Source organism: Cavia porcellus, unplaced genomic scaffold (genome assembly GCF_034190915.1).
Source record: "Cavia porcellus strain 051 isolate PalLab524CR breed Dunkin Hartley unplaced genomic scaffold, mCavPor4.1 scaffold_27, whole genome shotgun sequence".
Taxonomy (NCBI): Eukaryota; Metazoa; Chordata; class Mammalia; order Rodentia; family Caviidae; genus Cavia; species Cavia porcellus.
The window spans coordinates 34,793,726-34,809,215 of NW_026947510.1; the positions used below are offsets into that span (position 1 = coordinate 34,793,726).

General features: G+C 34.1%; 1 protein-coding gene across 1 annotated transcript; it reads left to right on the forward strand.

The window, feature by feature from the left end:
• The first annotated feature begins 6,017 nt into the window (after window positions 1–6,017).
• On the forward strand, window positions 6,018–14,757 carry LOC134473631 (C-type lectin domain family 9 member A-like). Its single transcript, XM_063238599.1, has 8 exons — window positions 6,018–6,149; window positions 6,542–6,655; window positions 8,611–8,709; window positions 9,415–9,534; window positions 10,945–11,016; window positions 11,155–11,306; window positions 12,101–12,207; window positions 14,404–14,757. Exons 1-8 carry the CDS (start codon window positions 6,116–6,118, stop codon window positions 14,543–14,545), a joined length of 840 nt encoding a protein of 279 aa, XP_063094669.1. The 5' UTR covers window positions 6,018–6,115; the 3' UTR covers window positions 14,546–14,757.
• Window positions 14,758–15,490: the final 733 nt, after the last annotated feature.

Genomic DNA, 15,490 nt, shown 5'->3' on the forward strand with positions numbered 1-15,490 from the left:
AGAATTTTTATATGAAACTGCTAGTAGTTTTAGTGAGACATCCAAGACAGTGCATTTGAAAAGCAAATCCATGTTTGTCATATGAAGTGGGAAAGGCTGAAGGAGAAGGTGATATTAGGTTTTTAAGTAAACAATAAAATTGCCTCTGAAATTTATTTAGAGGTTAAGGAATGTCTTGGCCCACTTGTGGTGCAATTACAGAATACCTGAGACTGCACAATAAGCTATAGCCGTTCTTTCTGATGTAAAGAACAGAAATATATTTTCTTTGGGTTCAGGAAGCTCTGGAGCCAGTGATCAAGCTTGGCAGATTTAGGGTCCAGTGAAGGCCTATTCTCAACATAGCATCTTTTTGCTGTGGTTTCATCTGACAAACAAAGAGAGAAAAATTCTGTATCATCATATGGCAGAAAAAATTGTAAGACCAAGAATGCCTTCTGTGAAGGTATTAATCCCATTTTTGAGGTAAGGATCCTTTGGACTAATCACCTCCCCATGGCCCCATGTCCTACCATCTCTTTGGAGTTTAAATACCAACATATGAATTTTGGAGGAGCTCATTGATTCTTTAGAGAGATATTGTTGAAATAATGTAAAATTTCAGGTAGGAGATTTAGTTGATAACAATGTATTATATTCTTGTAAATTGAAAGAAGAGTAAATTTTATGTTTTCACCATGTAAAATGATGCACATATGAGATTTCAGCATTTTAATTATTTCAGCCATTTTACAGCTACTACATATTTCACAACATCAGGTTGTACACAATAAACATAAAATTTTTAGTTTTTAATGAGATGCTTTCTGGGCTACAGTATGATACTTTAGAAAAAACATACACTTAGATTTCAAAGAGCTCACTAATTTCATGCTTTGGAAACAATATCAGTCATTCTTTAAAAATATTATTTCATGTGACAGATTATCACAGGAAAAGATTTATGTTCTGTATGTTTTTAACTTTCAATACGATATGGATTAGTAAATTCTTTTATAATGTTATATGACCTGCCATTAATCTCACATTACGGAGGTTGAGGCAGGAGGGTTGTTGCAAATTTGAGACCAGTCTGTGTTACAAAATGAGCTTGTGGCCAGCCTGAACTGCATAGCAAGACCCTGTCTCAAAAAGACAAAAATAAACAACAACAACAACAACAACAAAAACCCAGTCATTAGATGTTAATTTTGTTATTAATTACTTTAAAGTTTCTGTATGATTTGTGGGAGAATTTGACCACCTTCTCCGAGATTTAATGGGAAACATTGAAAATTATACCTTATTTTTCTTAACAATGACCCTTCAAAGAAACTTAAAGACCAAATGTCATTGCTGTTCTTAGAAAGTAGAGCATGCTATTTATTGGAAATCAAAAAACTATATAGAATTTTAGTGTATGTGCTCCCTAAGCAAGCACTAAATGCTACATCAGAGAATAAAAAATATACTCAGTAACTATACTCATCTCAGAGGAAACTACTACAACACTTTAAATATGCAGTTCAATTTTCTGTCTATCCTTGTCTAATTTTGAATTATATTTTTGTTTTTCTGGTACTTTGATTCAATTGATTTATTTACATGAACATATCTGTATGTCATAAAGCATACTTAATTCCAGTGATTATATTGGATGCATACTCAATAAAAAATTGGTAAGTTCCCCATTTATGCACATACATTTGTCTAATAGTGAGTTCTCACATGTAACTTTACTATGACATTCTTTTTGTTTTCATTTTAAATGGTGTCTCAATACATAGTTTAGCCTAGCCTTAAGCTCACTTGTAGCCCTATAGGCTGATGGTGAACTCACCTGTATCAGTTTCCTGAATGCGGGGATTAGAGGTGTGCAGTATCACACTTGGGGAATGTTCTTAACATAAATACTTACCCACAACATTAGTTCTGCCGTATGTTGGATAGTTATGTTTACTTTTACTTTTGTTTACTAGAATTTCTTTCAAAACATAACAAATACGTTTTGGAGTGATGGTTTGGTGGTCATAAATTTCCTCAGATGTTTTTGTCATGCTAAGTATCTTATTTCTCCATCAATTTTGAAAGATTTTTTTTGGTGTGCATCACTCTAGGTTGAAAGTTGTTTTTCTTTAGAACTTGGAGTACTTTATTCCAAGTTCTTGACTTGACAGTATGTGCTGTGGATTCAGCTGTAATTCTGACGGGCTTTCCTTCATAGGTGATGTGTTTTTTTTTTCTCTAATGACTTTTAGGGTTCTATTCTTGTCTTGAGTTTCTGGAATCTAGACTATGATATGCCTGGATGTTGATTATTTTTTAATCACTACTAACTTGTTCTATATGCCTCATTTATCTGTGTGTTAAATTAGTTTTCTCTACCAGAAAAGTTTTCTGTCATGATGTCTGTGAACAATTTTTAATGTCATTTGTGGTATCTCCTGCTTGTTCATTGACTCCTATTACTCCTAAATTATTATTCTTTGTCTCATTTACCAACTGATGGGTTGATTTCTCATAGTCCTTTCTTACTTTTGAGAAATCTTTCTTTTCCTGGTCACTAACTTCAAGCTTGTCTTCAATATCTGAGATCCTGTCCTCACATTGGCCTAGTCTGTTTCATATATTTTCAGTGGAGTTTTATTGCCCTGAATATCTGCTTGAATCTGCTTTTTGGATTTCATTTCTTTCCCATGCTGCACTTCCATCATTTTCTTAAACTTGTCTGGTATTTTTTTTTTGGTCTGCACCTGCTCTAACATTACTAAGCATGGTGTGTACTTTTTAGTCTTTGTAGTTATCTGAGAGATTATTTCTTATTTCATCTTTTCCAGAGCCTCATTCAACTGCTTTGTTGTTACCACCTCAGAGAGATCTGGTAGGGGGCTTTCAAATTGTCCCACCTCATTGCCCCCTGGGTTTGCCTTTGGTGAACTGGATGTCTGGGATTGCATCTCATTTAAAGTGTCTTCTCATTTCATTTCTTTTCTTAGTTTAATTCCTGGGGTGACGCTTGTAAGTTACTTATGATGGGTTGTTTTATTGGTAGTATTTAGGACCCTTAGGTGATGATTGTTTCTCTGGGTATCTTAAAGGCATAGCTCGGTTTTGAGTTTTGAGTCTGTTGGAAGATTTACCTCTTCAGTTTGTTGGAGATGAGAAGTTGTTGCTCATTTGGCCTAGTCCCTGCTCTTTGGCACTGTACCGCAGTATTTTCTGTGAGCCTTAGTGAATCTCAATCATGGATTTTCAGAACTAACAGTTGTTTAGAATAATTATGTCAATTTTTGATGTAGTGATACCAGTAGCATCAAACACAGCCTATGAAACAACAAACTGAGCTAACCTTTAATTTTTTAATTTGTAACTTTTAACTATTTGAACCACATTTGTGATTATACAACAAAATGTAAAACAAACCAGATAATTATATGCAATATATAAGTCTGTAATGTGTCAATTTTGCACTTGGGATTAAAATTTAAAATAGATTAAGAAGAAAATAGAGAAGTAGAAAAAGAGAAAGAGATTACAAGTGAGGTTGGGAGACAGAGATAGATCCTGTGACCTAGGGAAACTGGTGCATAAGACTGATGGAAAAGACAGATGGAAGGGATAAAAGGAAGGACAGAACAGAACCACAGCCACAAGGAGTTTAGGAACCAGTTTCATACTCATGTAAAAACAATGAAGGAGAAAGAGAAATAAAAAAACAAACAAAACAAAACAAAACAAACAAATAAACAAGAAAAAAACCCCAAGCAGTCCTCTTCCAGGATTCAAGAAAAGAAAAAACAGTCCACTTCCAGGATTCACTCGGGTTTAATTCTAGACAGCCTGTGGGGACAGAGTCCTGAATCATGCCACTCTATACCAACTAGCCAGCATTTGATTTATGGTGGAGAGGTAGACAATCTTAGTATGCCTGACTAGAACCAAGACTAGACTTATTGCATTTGCCACAGTCCATGAAATTTCCATAGGTCTGAACTCAGCTGGGAGCTGCTGGAGGAAGCCGGCAGCTGTTTTGGTTCTGGGTTTATCCAGCCTAACTCCAAAATGGCTCCTGGCCAATTACTCCCTTCTGTGGAAGAACTGAGTCCTCTGCACTCACAACCAGCCAATTCAGTCCTCCAGTCTGCTGTTCCCCTCCACTGCAGTATCTCTCTGGAGAGACCTTTGGGGTCACCAGCCACTACTGTCCCCATGACCCTGCATCCCCAGGTTCCAACAGCTCCTCTCGCTCAGTGAGTCCAGCTCTGGGTGAAGGTGCCTTCTTCTTCACTGAAGTTTTTCTTTTTATTTTCTCTGCATTCTTCCATTCACACTTCAGCCTTTTCCTGAGACCAGGGGACCCACTTCCTTCTTTCTTGGCTTCCTCACGATGCTATATTCAAGTGTCAGGTCAATGACTCTGAGAGAGGCTTTTTTCTCTGCTCCTTACTGCTCTGCCATTTTCCTGGAAGTCCCCTAAAAACATAATAAATACAATATATGCATATAATATGACATTTAACAACCAAGAAAATATTAACCATCTTTTTGTACATTCCGTAGTTCATTCTTCCTACCTATGATCAATGCATATAATCTCACATATCTTTGAATTATTTAAGCACATTTGTATAGTTTGTTTCTTTTTTGTTGTGTTGTTTTACTCTCTTCTTTCTTTGTTTTCCTTTCTGTGGTATTATTAATGCACATTGCTATGCAACTTTCCTTTTGCTCCTAAATCACAAGTCATATAGAGCTTTCCTTCTATCTCATTAACTAAAGAATTATCTTTGACATATAGCCACCCAAATGGAGACAGTATTAATCTTACCCCAAGGCTATAGAAAAGTTATTTTAGAACAATAAAATCTTTTAATTGCAATAGAACATATGGATTTAGAAATAAGATCGTATATATGTCCATATATAATTAGCCATATTTTACTCTTATAAGTGACAGTCAAAAATAGCAACCAATATTTTTCAACCTTTAAGAATCATCTGAATCCTGGCCTATGGTAATTTTAATACATTGAAATCAGATTTTAAATTCTGAGCCAGAAATTACAATATAAAAATGAACTAAAATTAGTCAGAAAAACAATAAATTGAGATATTTTTAAATTAAAATTCTGCTCTCTTTATTCATGCCTCCATTGAGGTCTTACAGTTAATATTACAGATATAGAATTCATTCTAATCGATCAGTCTTGCCCTTCTTTCAGACATTAAATTACCATTTAATGTGATGTACTTTTAGGATTACTTGTAAGACCAGTGATCGGAACTAGACATGGACGGATGGAAAGGGGCTTGAACCTGAGGCATCCTGTGTGGTTTCAACCAAGCTGGCTGAGATACACATTAATTTTTATGCGGTTGTGACACAAATGAGAATGTCTCATGTCCATTTTTGTCCATATACTCTATCTATTTATATATGTGCAAATATTGAGTCTTGTTGATGTAAACCAAGTGAATAACAAATATCTAGAGTTTTAGTGGTTACCCAGCCATACATCTATGAATAGAACTTACTTTGACTTTAAAAAGTGTTGTTACCAAGTAGCCCGAGGTCAAACTATCAATATCTATGTAGATTTTAATACTGATTTCTACCCAGAAATGTCATTTCATAGGTTGTCACTTAAGTCTGCCTTTAATTAACAAGTTAGCTGTCATTTTCAATATTATTTCTTTCCTTGTTACTCTGGTTACCAGTCTTTTCATTTCCATAGCCTTTTCTGTCTCCCACTCATGCATATTTGTTTATAAAAATTATCAGCCTACGTTGTTTTATTTTTGTTTTTTGACAATAGCACACCTTTCTAATTCAGTTTGCATTTTTAGAGCAATGGAGAAGATCATGTGCAAATCAAGTGCTATCAGAAGTCTTCTTTTCATGTTTGAAAGCTTATTAGAAACAGGTTCTAGCTATCAATTCACAGTTTCTTTGTGGTTTTCATCAAAGAGAATTAGTAGTGTACAACTATAAGTAGCTGCCCGCTTGAGGTTACCTGTGTTGCTCTTGAACTCTAGGGGTCAGGAGGCAGAAATACCACTTCAGTCACCTGCCAATAGCTGTGTGGACACTTCTACACCATTGGGACAAAGAGATCCTCAAAAATATAAGTCCATAATGTCAAATTCTTCGGATTTTGAGGAACCTCCAGGTATCTTTTTTGTTAATTTGTATGTTATATGTTATTTTGGTAACAGTGAAAAGCATAGTTATTTTTGTCTATCATCACTGTTGGTTATGTTAGGACAACTATCTCAATATCTTCTCTGTAATACTTTCCAAATGTACCTGAAAAATTTATTTCATGTTTAATTAGAAAGAAAATTATTCCTGGCTGTATCAGAAGTGTAACCAGTCAATATAATTAATTTTAGAGGTATCTGATGGGCTATTGGGGTGAAATGTGACTTGAGTGTCTTTTGTCAAATTTTCGTGCCACTGTTGCTCTTAAAGTTTTAGTGATTTTTGAATGTTTTAAATCTAATTTTGATTTAACTTGTTTTATGAGATTTTACATTAATCCTATATTTTCTGTGCTAAAAGAAATGACAGAGATGACCTCCACTGTAGACTTGGAAGTGTTGCCCCCTGACCTCCCTCCTCCTCTTCCTCCAGAGGATGAATGGCAACCAATTCCTAAAAGAGCCAATGAGCATGGTAAAGTATACATAACAGATTTAATTCACTATTGTTCTTTCTTGTCAATAGGACAGCCAAGTTACTTGTATTTACTAGTGTATCTAGTTGATGCTATTTGGATTTTTATATTTAGACAAAGTCTAGATTTCAAAACATACATAGAAGAAAGACAACAACATTTCTTGCCATAGATGGGTTTGAAACTTTCATAAATTAAGATGTTGAAGAGCTACTGGACCAGGTTTAAGCTTGCTTCCTTCTATGAACCCGAGGGACAACATGAACAAGGTTTAAAATTCAGCAAGTTTATGAAAAAGGAAATACAAAGGAAACATGCTACATCTTGGCTGCTCTTTTGATCATAAAGTTAGTAAAATTTAGAGTAGGCCTTCTTAATGTCAGTACTGCAGACATATTGGGCCAGGTGATTCTTTGCTGTGGACGACTTTCCTGTTATTTCAGGGTGTTTAAAAGTGACCTTGCTTTCACCCCAAATGACACTATCACTTGTTCCTCAGTTATGATAGCAGACATTCCCAGGTATTCACAGCTGTCCGCTGGTCAAACAAATTGTCTTGATTATAATCACTGGGTTATAGCATATTTTATAGTTGTATTATAACCTTGTATTTGCTGAAGAAAATTTTGAAATATTTTTGACATTAGGTTCGATTTTGACATTGCATTTTCTTTCATGGAAGCTTTGCTTTGTTTCAAATGTGCAATTCTTTAAAAATATGTACAATTCTTCCATAAGAAAATAATTCTGTATTAGAGTGTACAAATATATTCAGGAGGGAAATAAATATATGAATAAAAAGAATATGAACATTGCTGTGAGAGTTTAATTTCTAGGTGGAATGTGGGGATGGAACATTTTATTTTTATAGAATTAAAATTTATACATGTTGATGAACCTAAATGCAAAAATCCTCTAGTTGAATACTTTCTGAGGCAAGAATGCTGGTAGTTAAGCATAGAGAAATAATTTATTTTTATTAGAAAAATTAAACATTTCCTTATTAGATCACATTAATGAGGATAATGTAATCTGAACCAACGTTTTGTAACTGGTATTTAAGGAAATTTACTAACAGCTTGCATGTGATATTTTTGCATGTGTTAAAGATCAGCAAGATCATGCTCTGATTTGCTGATTCAGTAGGAAGCTTTAAAGAACTCAGTATATAAGTTACTCAGCTCTAAGATTTATGATAGGGAAAAGATAACAAACAAATCATCAAAGGAAAATGGTCAGAGCAGTGAAGTGTGGAGAGACCAGGCACCAACATCTCTGGGCTTTGCCCAGCAGTGTCATGGAAGCCCCGCTAAATCCCCAGCAAAGAGTTAGAAAACTGCTGTGAAATCAAGGAACTCATTAGAGGTTGAGTGTACAGTATCTTTAGTGTGTGCTGATCACCTAGGCAGCTTTTAGCTGGCATATAGCAATTCTAGATTTCCAGAAGGAAGGCAGGTATCCAATATATAGAGCACCACTTGTACAAAGAGTGTGCTTATGGGAAGGCACTCTTTGGTGATGGAAACTTTCTTCAAATCTAAGTTTTCTGATGCCAGCCGAAGGCAATTTTATAAGGCAATCTATCAAAGATAGCAGAGCTTCCAGGCTTGGTGGCCTGTGCTTATAATCCCAGAATTTAGGAGACTGAGGCTGGAGGATTGCTGTATTTGCAGCCAGCCTAGGCTATGTAGTGAGCTCAAGACCAGTCTGAGCTACACAGTGAATGGCCTCGCCAGAAACTAACACATCTAATACACTAAATCTTTTCTATCCACACTCTTAAGTATTTTTTTGTTCATTTAGTCTGGTAGATAACATGAATACACACATTGGATATTATCTTTTTAAAAATTCAGAGCATTTTGAGAATAATATAAGATGCACAGTTGATATTAATGTTTCAAATGACAAGAGCTCATGCAACTTTTCATTTAACATTGTTTCTATTTCTCAGCTCCTTCTTTGTCCTACTCCGTATGTGGAATATTTCCTGTGATCCTGGGTATCTTCAGCCTGCTGCTTTTGATATTGTGTGGTTTCTTTGGTTATCAGTGTAAGTCTGATTAATTGAGGGAAAAAAGGAATAGATTGCTTCTGTCAGGTTATCATATTTCTTTAAACACATATCAGGCAATCCTTTTGGTATATGTTTTATTGCCATGCTAAAGAGAGAATAGTAAAAAATCCCACGGAATGAATGATCTTAATCTTATGAGCTCTTAACAACTTCACATTTTACTGAGTCAGGTTATGTGATTGTCATTTCTCTAGGTATATTGACTGTAATGAGTGATTTATTTTGAAAATTATAATTGAATAAGGAATTTAGCTTAATGAACTTGCAACTATAATTACTTTTCAGATAAAATGTTTCTTATAATCTTTTTCTAAATGTCAGTGTCCTCTGCATTATAAAATGTATCTATAAAATATTTTATCTGTAATAAAATTATCTGCTTAGTGATAATATTAGTTAGAAACTTAAAATTCTAAAATTTTGATTAGAGAATAAAATTACAAGCATTAACTTAAACACTCTTGATAACAAAGCTTGTTCAAGCACCTAGTTGTTGTTGCTGATATTGTCAATTGAACAATTGTCCTACTAGGAACACATATGTTGAACTTTATTTAAAGGTGATACTTCAGTTTAAGATACGAATTTTAGGAATATTATTGAATAACTGAAAACACACTTAAAGCCACTGTTTCATAATAGAGCATGTATTTGATTCATGTTTTGAACGTTTGTTCTTAGACTTTCAAAGTGTTCAGGCATCAGAGAAAAAGATGAAGAGTCTTAATCAATGGATTGATTATTTCCAAATCAAAGCAGAAATATTTCCTCAGGTCCAAAATGTTGCCAACCAAAATAAAGGTAATATTAGAGCTGGGAAAAACTATCTCTACAGAGTGCTAGATTGTTTTGTTTCTTGCAGAGCTAAGGTAAATATAGTGATTTTATTCAAGAGGGAGCATTATAATATAGCAGCATGATAGTTTTGGTAGGTTTTTGGGTGCTTTTTGAGCTGTGGTCAAAATATGCAAAGAATGTTTAAATTGTAAAAAAAATTACAGTGAAAGACACATTGCCATTAATCCCCCTACAAATGATCTGCCTTTTAACACACTCACTCAACACACTTATCCTATCTTTCTTCCCATTTTCTGAAGCAATTCTGGAACTCCTCTTTTGTGAGTGTCTTTAGAGAATATGATAAAAAGTATGGTGAATGCTCCTACTAAGTGCCATCGAACAGAAAAGTAGGCTCACAAAAATGTTATGTTGTGTCCTCATCTGTTTTATTTCTTGGCTCTGTCACTATGCAACTTCTGGTTCTTCCTGAAAGTCAAAATGACCATGACAGCTAAATGTTTTGAATTAATTCAAGTTGTTGAATTAATTGAGGATGTTAGGCTTATTCCCGATGGCCCAACTAAAGGCAAGGCCATAGATTTCCAGAACTGCTTCAAGCAGTAACAAAAAAAATGGGGAAAATGTGTCTAAAGTGAAAGAGAATAAGTTTTGGGGAAGGATGTTCCATAGCAAAGTGTCTTTTACTGTGGAAAATTTTTTAAAAATATAAACAGTCTTATTTTTTGATCTCATCATGTAGTATGCCAGCTTATGAAATGCAATGAGTTTATAAAAAACTAATTCATTGTCAACATAGTTTTCTAAGTTAACTAATTTTCACATATAATCACTGATTCACATTTATTCAATGTACAATGCATCCAGGTACTAGACTGGTAATCAACAATATGAGTCCTACACTTGGGAAGTTTTCAGGACATCTTATGGCCTAAAAATAAACCAGTGTGTCAGAACATCCTATTGCAGTTTATACAAGATATTCAAGAAACCCAGAAACAGAACTTAAGTACCTGAAAAATGATAATTTCACAGTATTTATGTTCCTCTTTAAGAAGAGTTTAAAATACCAATATAATCATACTTCTTCATACTAGGTAAAGCATAATATAAAAACAGTTTATGCTCATGATGAATATTTTATAAAAGCCTTGCATTAACATATTCTCTTTGGCTTTGAGAGACTAAGCAAATGATGAACAATTGAAACAAGAAATTCAGAATTCTTCAATAGTTACTCTAGTTAAAAAGCTAATATCTTAATAATCAAATGTTTCAGCCAACTAATTCAGCAGGAAAAGTGACTTGAACAAAAATGCAAGTTTTAGCACTTGATTACTATCTTTATGTAGCTTTTGAAATAGCATATAAATCAGATGCAATGGCATTTTCATCTGATTCTGTTTCCTACAGAAATCCTCGAGAGGATCCAAAAACAGAACGCTTATCTCACTGAGGCTGTGCAAGAACTATCAGCCAAAGAAGGTAATCTGCAAGTGAGAGTGTTTTGAGCTGGTACCGATTCTTTTCATCAGTTCCATTCTTTCAAGTGGGAAGGCTGTGAAGCATGAAGGCTTCGTGTGTGAGGTTCTGTGGGTTCTATTACAAACACTCTTTCCCCAGGACACATGTGTGCACATCCTCCCCACCACCGGCTGCAGTACAGAGACCGCTGCTACTATCAAACTGTAGAAATGGTTTCCTGGCTAAACTGCTCAGATCTTTGTGTTTCTTCAAATGGTACATTTTTGGAGTCTGAGAGGAGTATGTTGATGGTAAAGTTGACTTTCTTCTTTACATCTGTGATATGAACATTGAGTAGGAACTATACAGAAAGCCTCATTGGCAGCTTTGAAAAGGATCTTCTTGCATCATTGTGTATGGTGTTTCTGGATGTCCCTACTTCAGCAAGGTTTTTATTCCTTTCACCCAGTTATCTCTTGCTGTAGGACTTTTGCATTGTAGAGCATTCTGCATTCAGCATTTCCTCATATAGAACCATTGCTCACTGCTCACTTGAAGACACACCTTAAGTACCTACTTAGTGAGCACACTCTTAGTGATAAGGACTTCCCAATCGTCCTAGTCAAAAATCACCACCTGCACATCTTCTCAGATACCCTCCTTTGTATTTTTAGGCCCCTTTTCCCCACTCTAACCTTTCAAAGAATGTTTCCTTATATGCCATATAATTTCCATGTATGTAGCTTAATTTTATTTGCCCCAAATCTCTCCAAAGCAGGGATCATCGCCCAGTTGTACATCTCAAGATTGAAGGATAGAGTTGAATAAATCATGAAGGAATTAAGAAAAGTAATTCATGCTGTGGTGTAGTGCCCTTGATGTGAATCCTTCCATTAGCTGTCTGCATCCTTCTCTGTACTGAAATTGTGGTTTGAAAAATAGACAGACACTAAAGTAATAAATATTGTTTTTGATGTCTCATTTATCAGAGAGCTTAAATAGATGGCTGTTCTTTTATGATTCTTTCATTTCTTGGCACAAATTCATACTTGTCACTTCTTATGCTCTATTAATAAGGAACTTCATGTATTCTGTCTTCATGCAGAACATCATGAAATTACTTTCAGGAAATCGTACTTGGCTTGGCCTGTCTTATAAGGAGGAGGAGAACCAGTGGAAATGGGGGGACGGCTCCTCTCCTTCACTTGGCCTGTGAGTGTCTGGTCGGATATTCTTTACTCCTTTCTCGGTATCCTAGTGTCCTTTTGTTTATAAATCAGGGAGTATAGAGAAGATTCCTGAGGTCAGAATTTTCATGGCTTGCTCCTGTTATTTCGTATAATATTGTGATTATAATATAATCCTGATTATAATGTATTGTGATTATAATTATAAATCCTGAAGTCATTTAGATATTTCATAATATGTGGATACAATATCTCTTGACGTGACTCTAATGGTAATACACTTTTATTGTTAATTGGCTTGATTGAATGTAATTTTGGTATTGAATATGTTGAGATTAACATCTTTCTATATGGAGCACAAATTGTTTTTCCCCAGCCAATTACTTGGACTGCTTTAAATGAGTTTTAACTAGATATTTAAACTCAGATATTTAACTAGATATTTAAATGAGTTTTAACTAGATATTTGACCTCCAGAAACAGTGTTAAATAATTATAGGAAAAAACATAGCAAATAGTTTCATCAGTTTTAGATATTGTTTCAAAGATTAGGCAATTTTGATAGCTTACTTTTTTGTCTTGTGCTTTTATTTAATATTCTTTTAATGCTTCTAGCGACATTTATCCTGTAAGCTGTAGACAAACTATTACCTGTTTTTCTTATGTATGTTTTAGTTCCGGGCATAAATTTCTTGTTATGTTAAAATATAACTTGTTTTTCCTGAAGATTTGCCATTTTTCTTTACTATTTTATTTTTTAAGTCTTTTTATCTTCATTACATGAATAAATATTTAACATTTTACTGACTGAAATTGTCTTTATTCATTTAAAATTTATTTTCGGACATGAGAGGAAAATTTGAGATACTGTATACACTTGTGTATGCATATGCAGACATAATTCTCACTGTCTCTCTTTTCCTATATATATATTTACATATACCAACTAAATAATGCAGATTATTGTTTAAATGATTTATTTTGCTTTACTTGTAGTCATATTTTATAACTCATTAAAGTTTAATGTTTATTTGTAATATTTAACAGACTATTTAAATAATTTACATCGACCTAATGTAATTTAAATACTTCAAAATGTGTGTGAATATTTTATATAAACATACTGGGATATTTTTCTGGACTTGCCTGTACTATATATCAAGTTATGAGTCTACTTTTACTTTGTTGTTTTTTTTTTTGTCTTTTTGAGACAGGGTCTCACTATGCAGTTCAGGCTGGCCTTGAGCTTACTTTGTAGCCCAGGCTGGTTTCGAATTCTCAATGATCCTCCTGCCTCAGCCTCCTGAGTGCTGGGATTACAGGGGTGAGCCACCACATCCGGCCTTACTTTACATTCATAGTAATGATTTTACTTACTGGAATTTTGTTGTGGGTAGATCTCTTACCCTTCAAACTTTGTGCAACGTTTAGGATATAGAATCCTCAGAAACCAATAAATTAGGATCGTATAAAGTATTTTGACAGTTTTTATTTACTAATAATTCATAATTTTTCTTTTTCATATTCCCCTGGCACTTTGGAATGAAATATATTGTGTGCTTAATAGTTGAGCAGAAAAATTTACCTTTATCAGAAACTATGTCACAGAAACAGTTTTGTGCTAGTGTTGAGAGGTTGTCTTGTTGATGTTGACCTCAAACCTCAGATCTCCAGTCATGGAAAATTCAATCAGAATACTTACCAGCATCTTCTCTGTGGTATCTCCCTGAGTGATAATTTTTTTTACATTGAAGCGTGTATCACAGGAGGTTGTGCCAACATATTTTACATATATATATATATATTTTTTTTTCTAAAGTTCATTATTGTTTGTCTGACCTTTATGTCTGATGAAATGCATTTTTAAGTAAAACATACCATTTTTATCTGTACTTATACATGAAAAGTTAAGTGGCTTCTAGCAAGCTCACTTGCATTCTAATTTACTTTTACATACATTTATTTCATCTTGAAAGTTAATGTTAAACTGTTTCAGCCAATTGAGCCTCTTCCTCTACACAAGTGTATTTTTTTTACTTACATATCAGTACCATACTCTATAAAACTGGTTGTTATTTCTTCTACAAACACCTAAGAGGGAGAAGAATTTTTACCCTCCTCACAGCCCATGGTATAAACAGATTTCATTAGAAGTTCTAAGGTTAGGCCATTTCATTTTAACACATGATTGACTAATGGATCTTGTTTTCTAATTGCTCAGGAATCTGCCAGAACCAAGTGTGGATTCCCAGGGGAAGTGTGTCTTTTTGCATAAGCAGAAGATTGGCATTGAGAGCTGCAGTGCACCCTCCTCGTGCCTGTGTGAGAAGTCTGCTTATGCTACAAACTCAGAAGATTGCTAAGGAAGAGCTGAAATTCACCTATCATTCTTGTTCCTATTATCTCTTTTAATTTGAAACTTTTTTTGTTCATGGAGTAAACTATGAGTTTGAGACAGAAAGAGACAGAATATAAGATTTAGATTGATGCAGCCTCTCAAAGTTAGAAATTTAAGAACTTGGTTATTTTGCTAGAATTATATAATTGAACAAATAAATGTATTACTTGCCATGAATGTTTAGACTCTTCAGATCGTTTCTATGCTTTAAAATGTATTTACATGTTCACTTAGAACTGGGATATATGGATGCAAACCTTCAAAAAATGCAATGAGAAACACATCATAAATGATTCAAGTCATATAAAGTATGGTAACGGTATAAATCTATCAGTGGAAACAAAGGCAGAAAATTTAAAAAGTAAAATTTAATGAAAACAAATTTTTGAAGTCATTTATTTTCCAAGTCATTTGCACAAGTATTTCTAGTAGATTTTTAAGTATATCAAGAAGGAGTTTAAACTCTGTTCTTGTCTTAGTGACATTTTTCCTGGAAAGGGTATTCTAGAATAGGATTTGGGTCCAATTTTCTTCTCCAGTATAGTGTTTCCTAATTAATAAGACAGATGACATAATAACTGTAATAGTTTCTGGGGGATTAAATACTACCTTATGTTTGAATGTTTAGAAGACTACTTTAGAATAACACAGTGAGTGAGTGTATTAGATTGGTATTGCCTCAGTTAAGCAGGAAAAATTTAAGTTCCTTGTAAGCTGTGAAGTTCTATGAAATTTTAAAGTATTCATGCTACAAATGATGACAGTAAAATATATAGATTTTGGTGACTGAAATACATGATGTTCATAGACAGCCCATTAACCTCTTTATCACTTTAACCTACTTCCTTTTCTGTTTTTTGTTACTTTCAGTTTATTTTTTCATTCTGTTATTGTTACATAGATGCCCACT

Coding starts and splice junctions, on each gene's coding strand:
- LOC134473631 (XM_063238599.1), top strand. CDS start 6,116: ATGTCAAATTCTTCGGATTTTGAGGAACCTCCAG. Junction 6,656..8,610: donor TAAAAGAGCCAATGAGCATG/GTAAAGTATACA, acceptor TCTATTTCTCAG/CTCCTTCTTTGTCCTACTCC. Junction 8,710..9,414: donor TGGTTTCTTTGGTTATCAGT/GTAAGTCTGATT, acceptor GTTTGTTCTTAG/ACTTTCAAAGTGTTCAGGCA.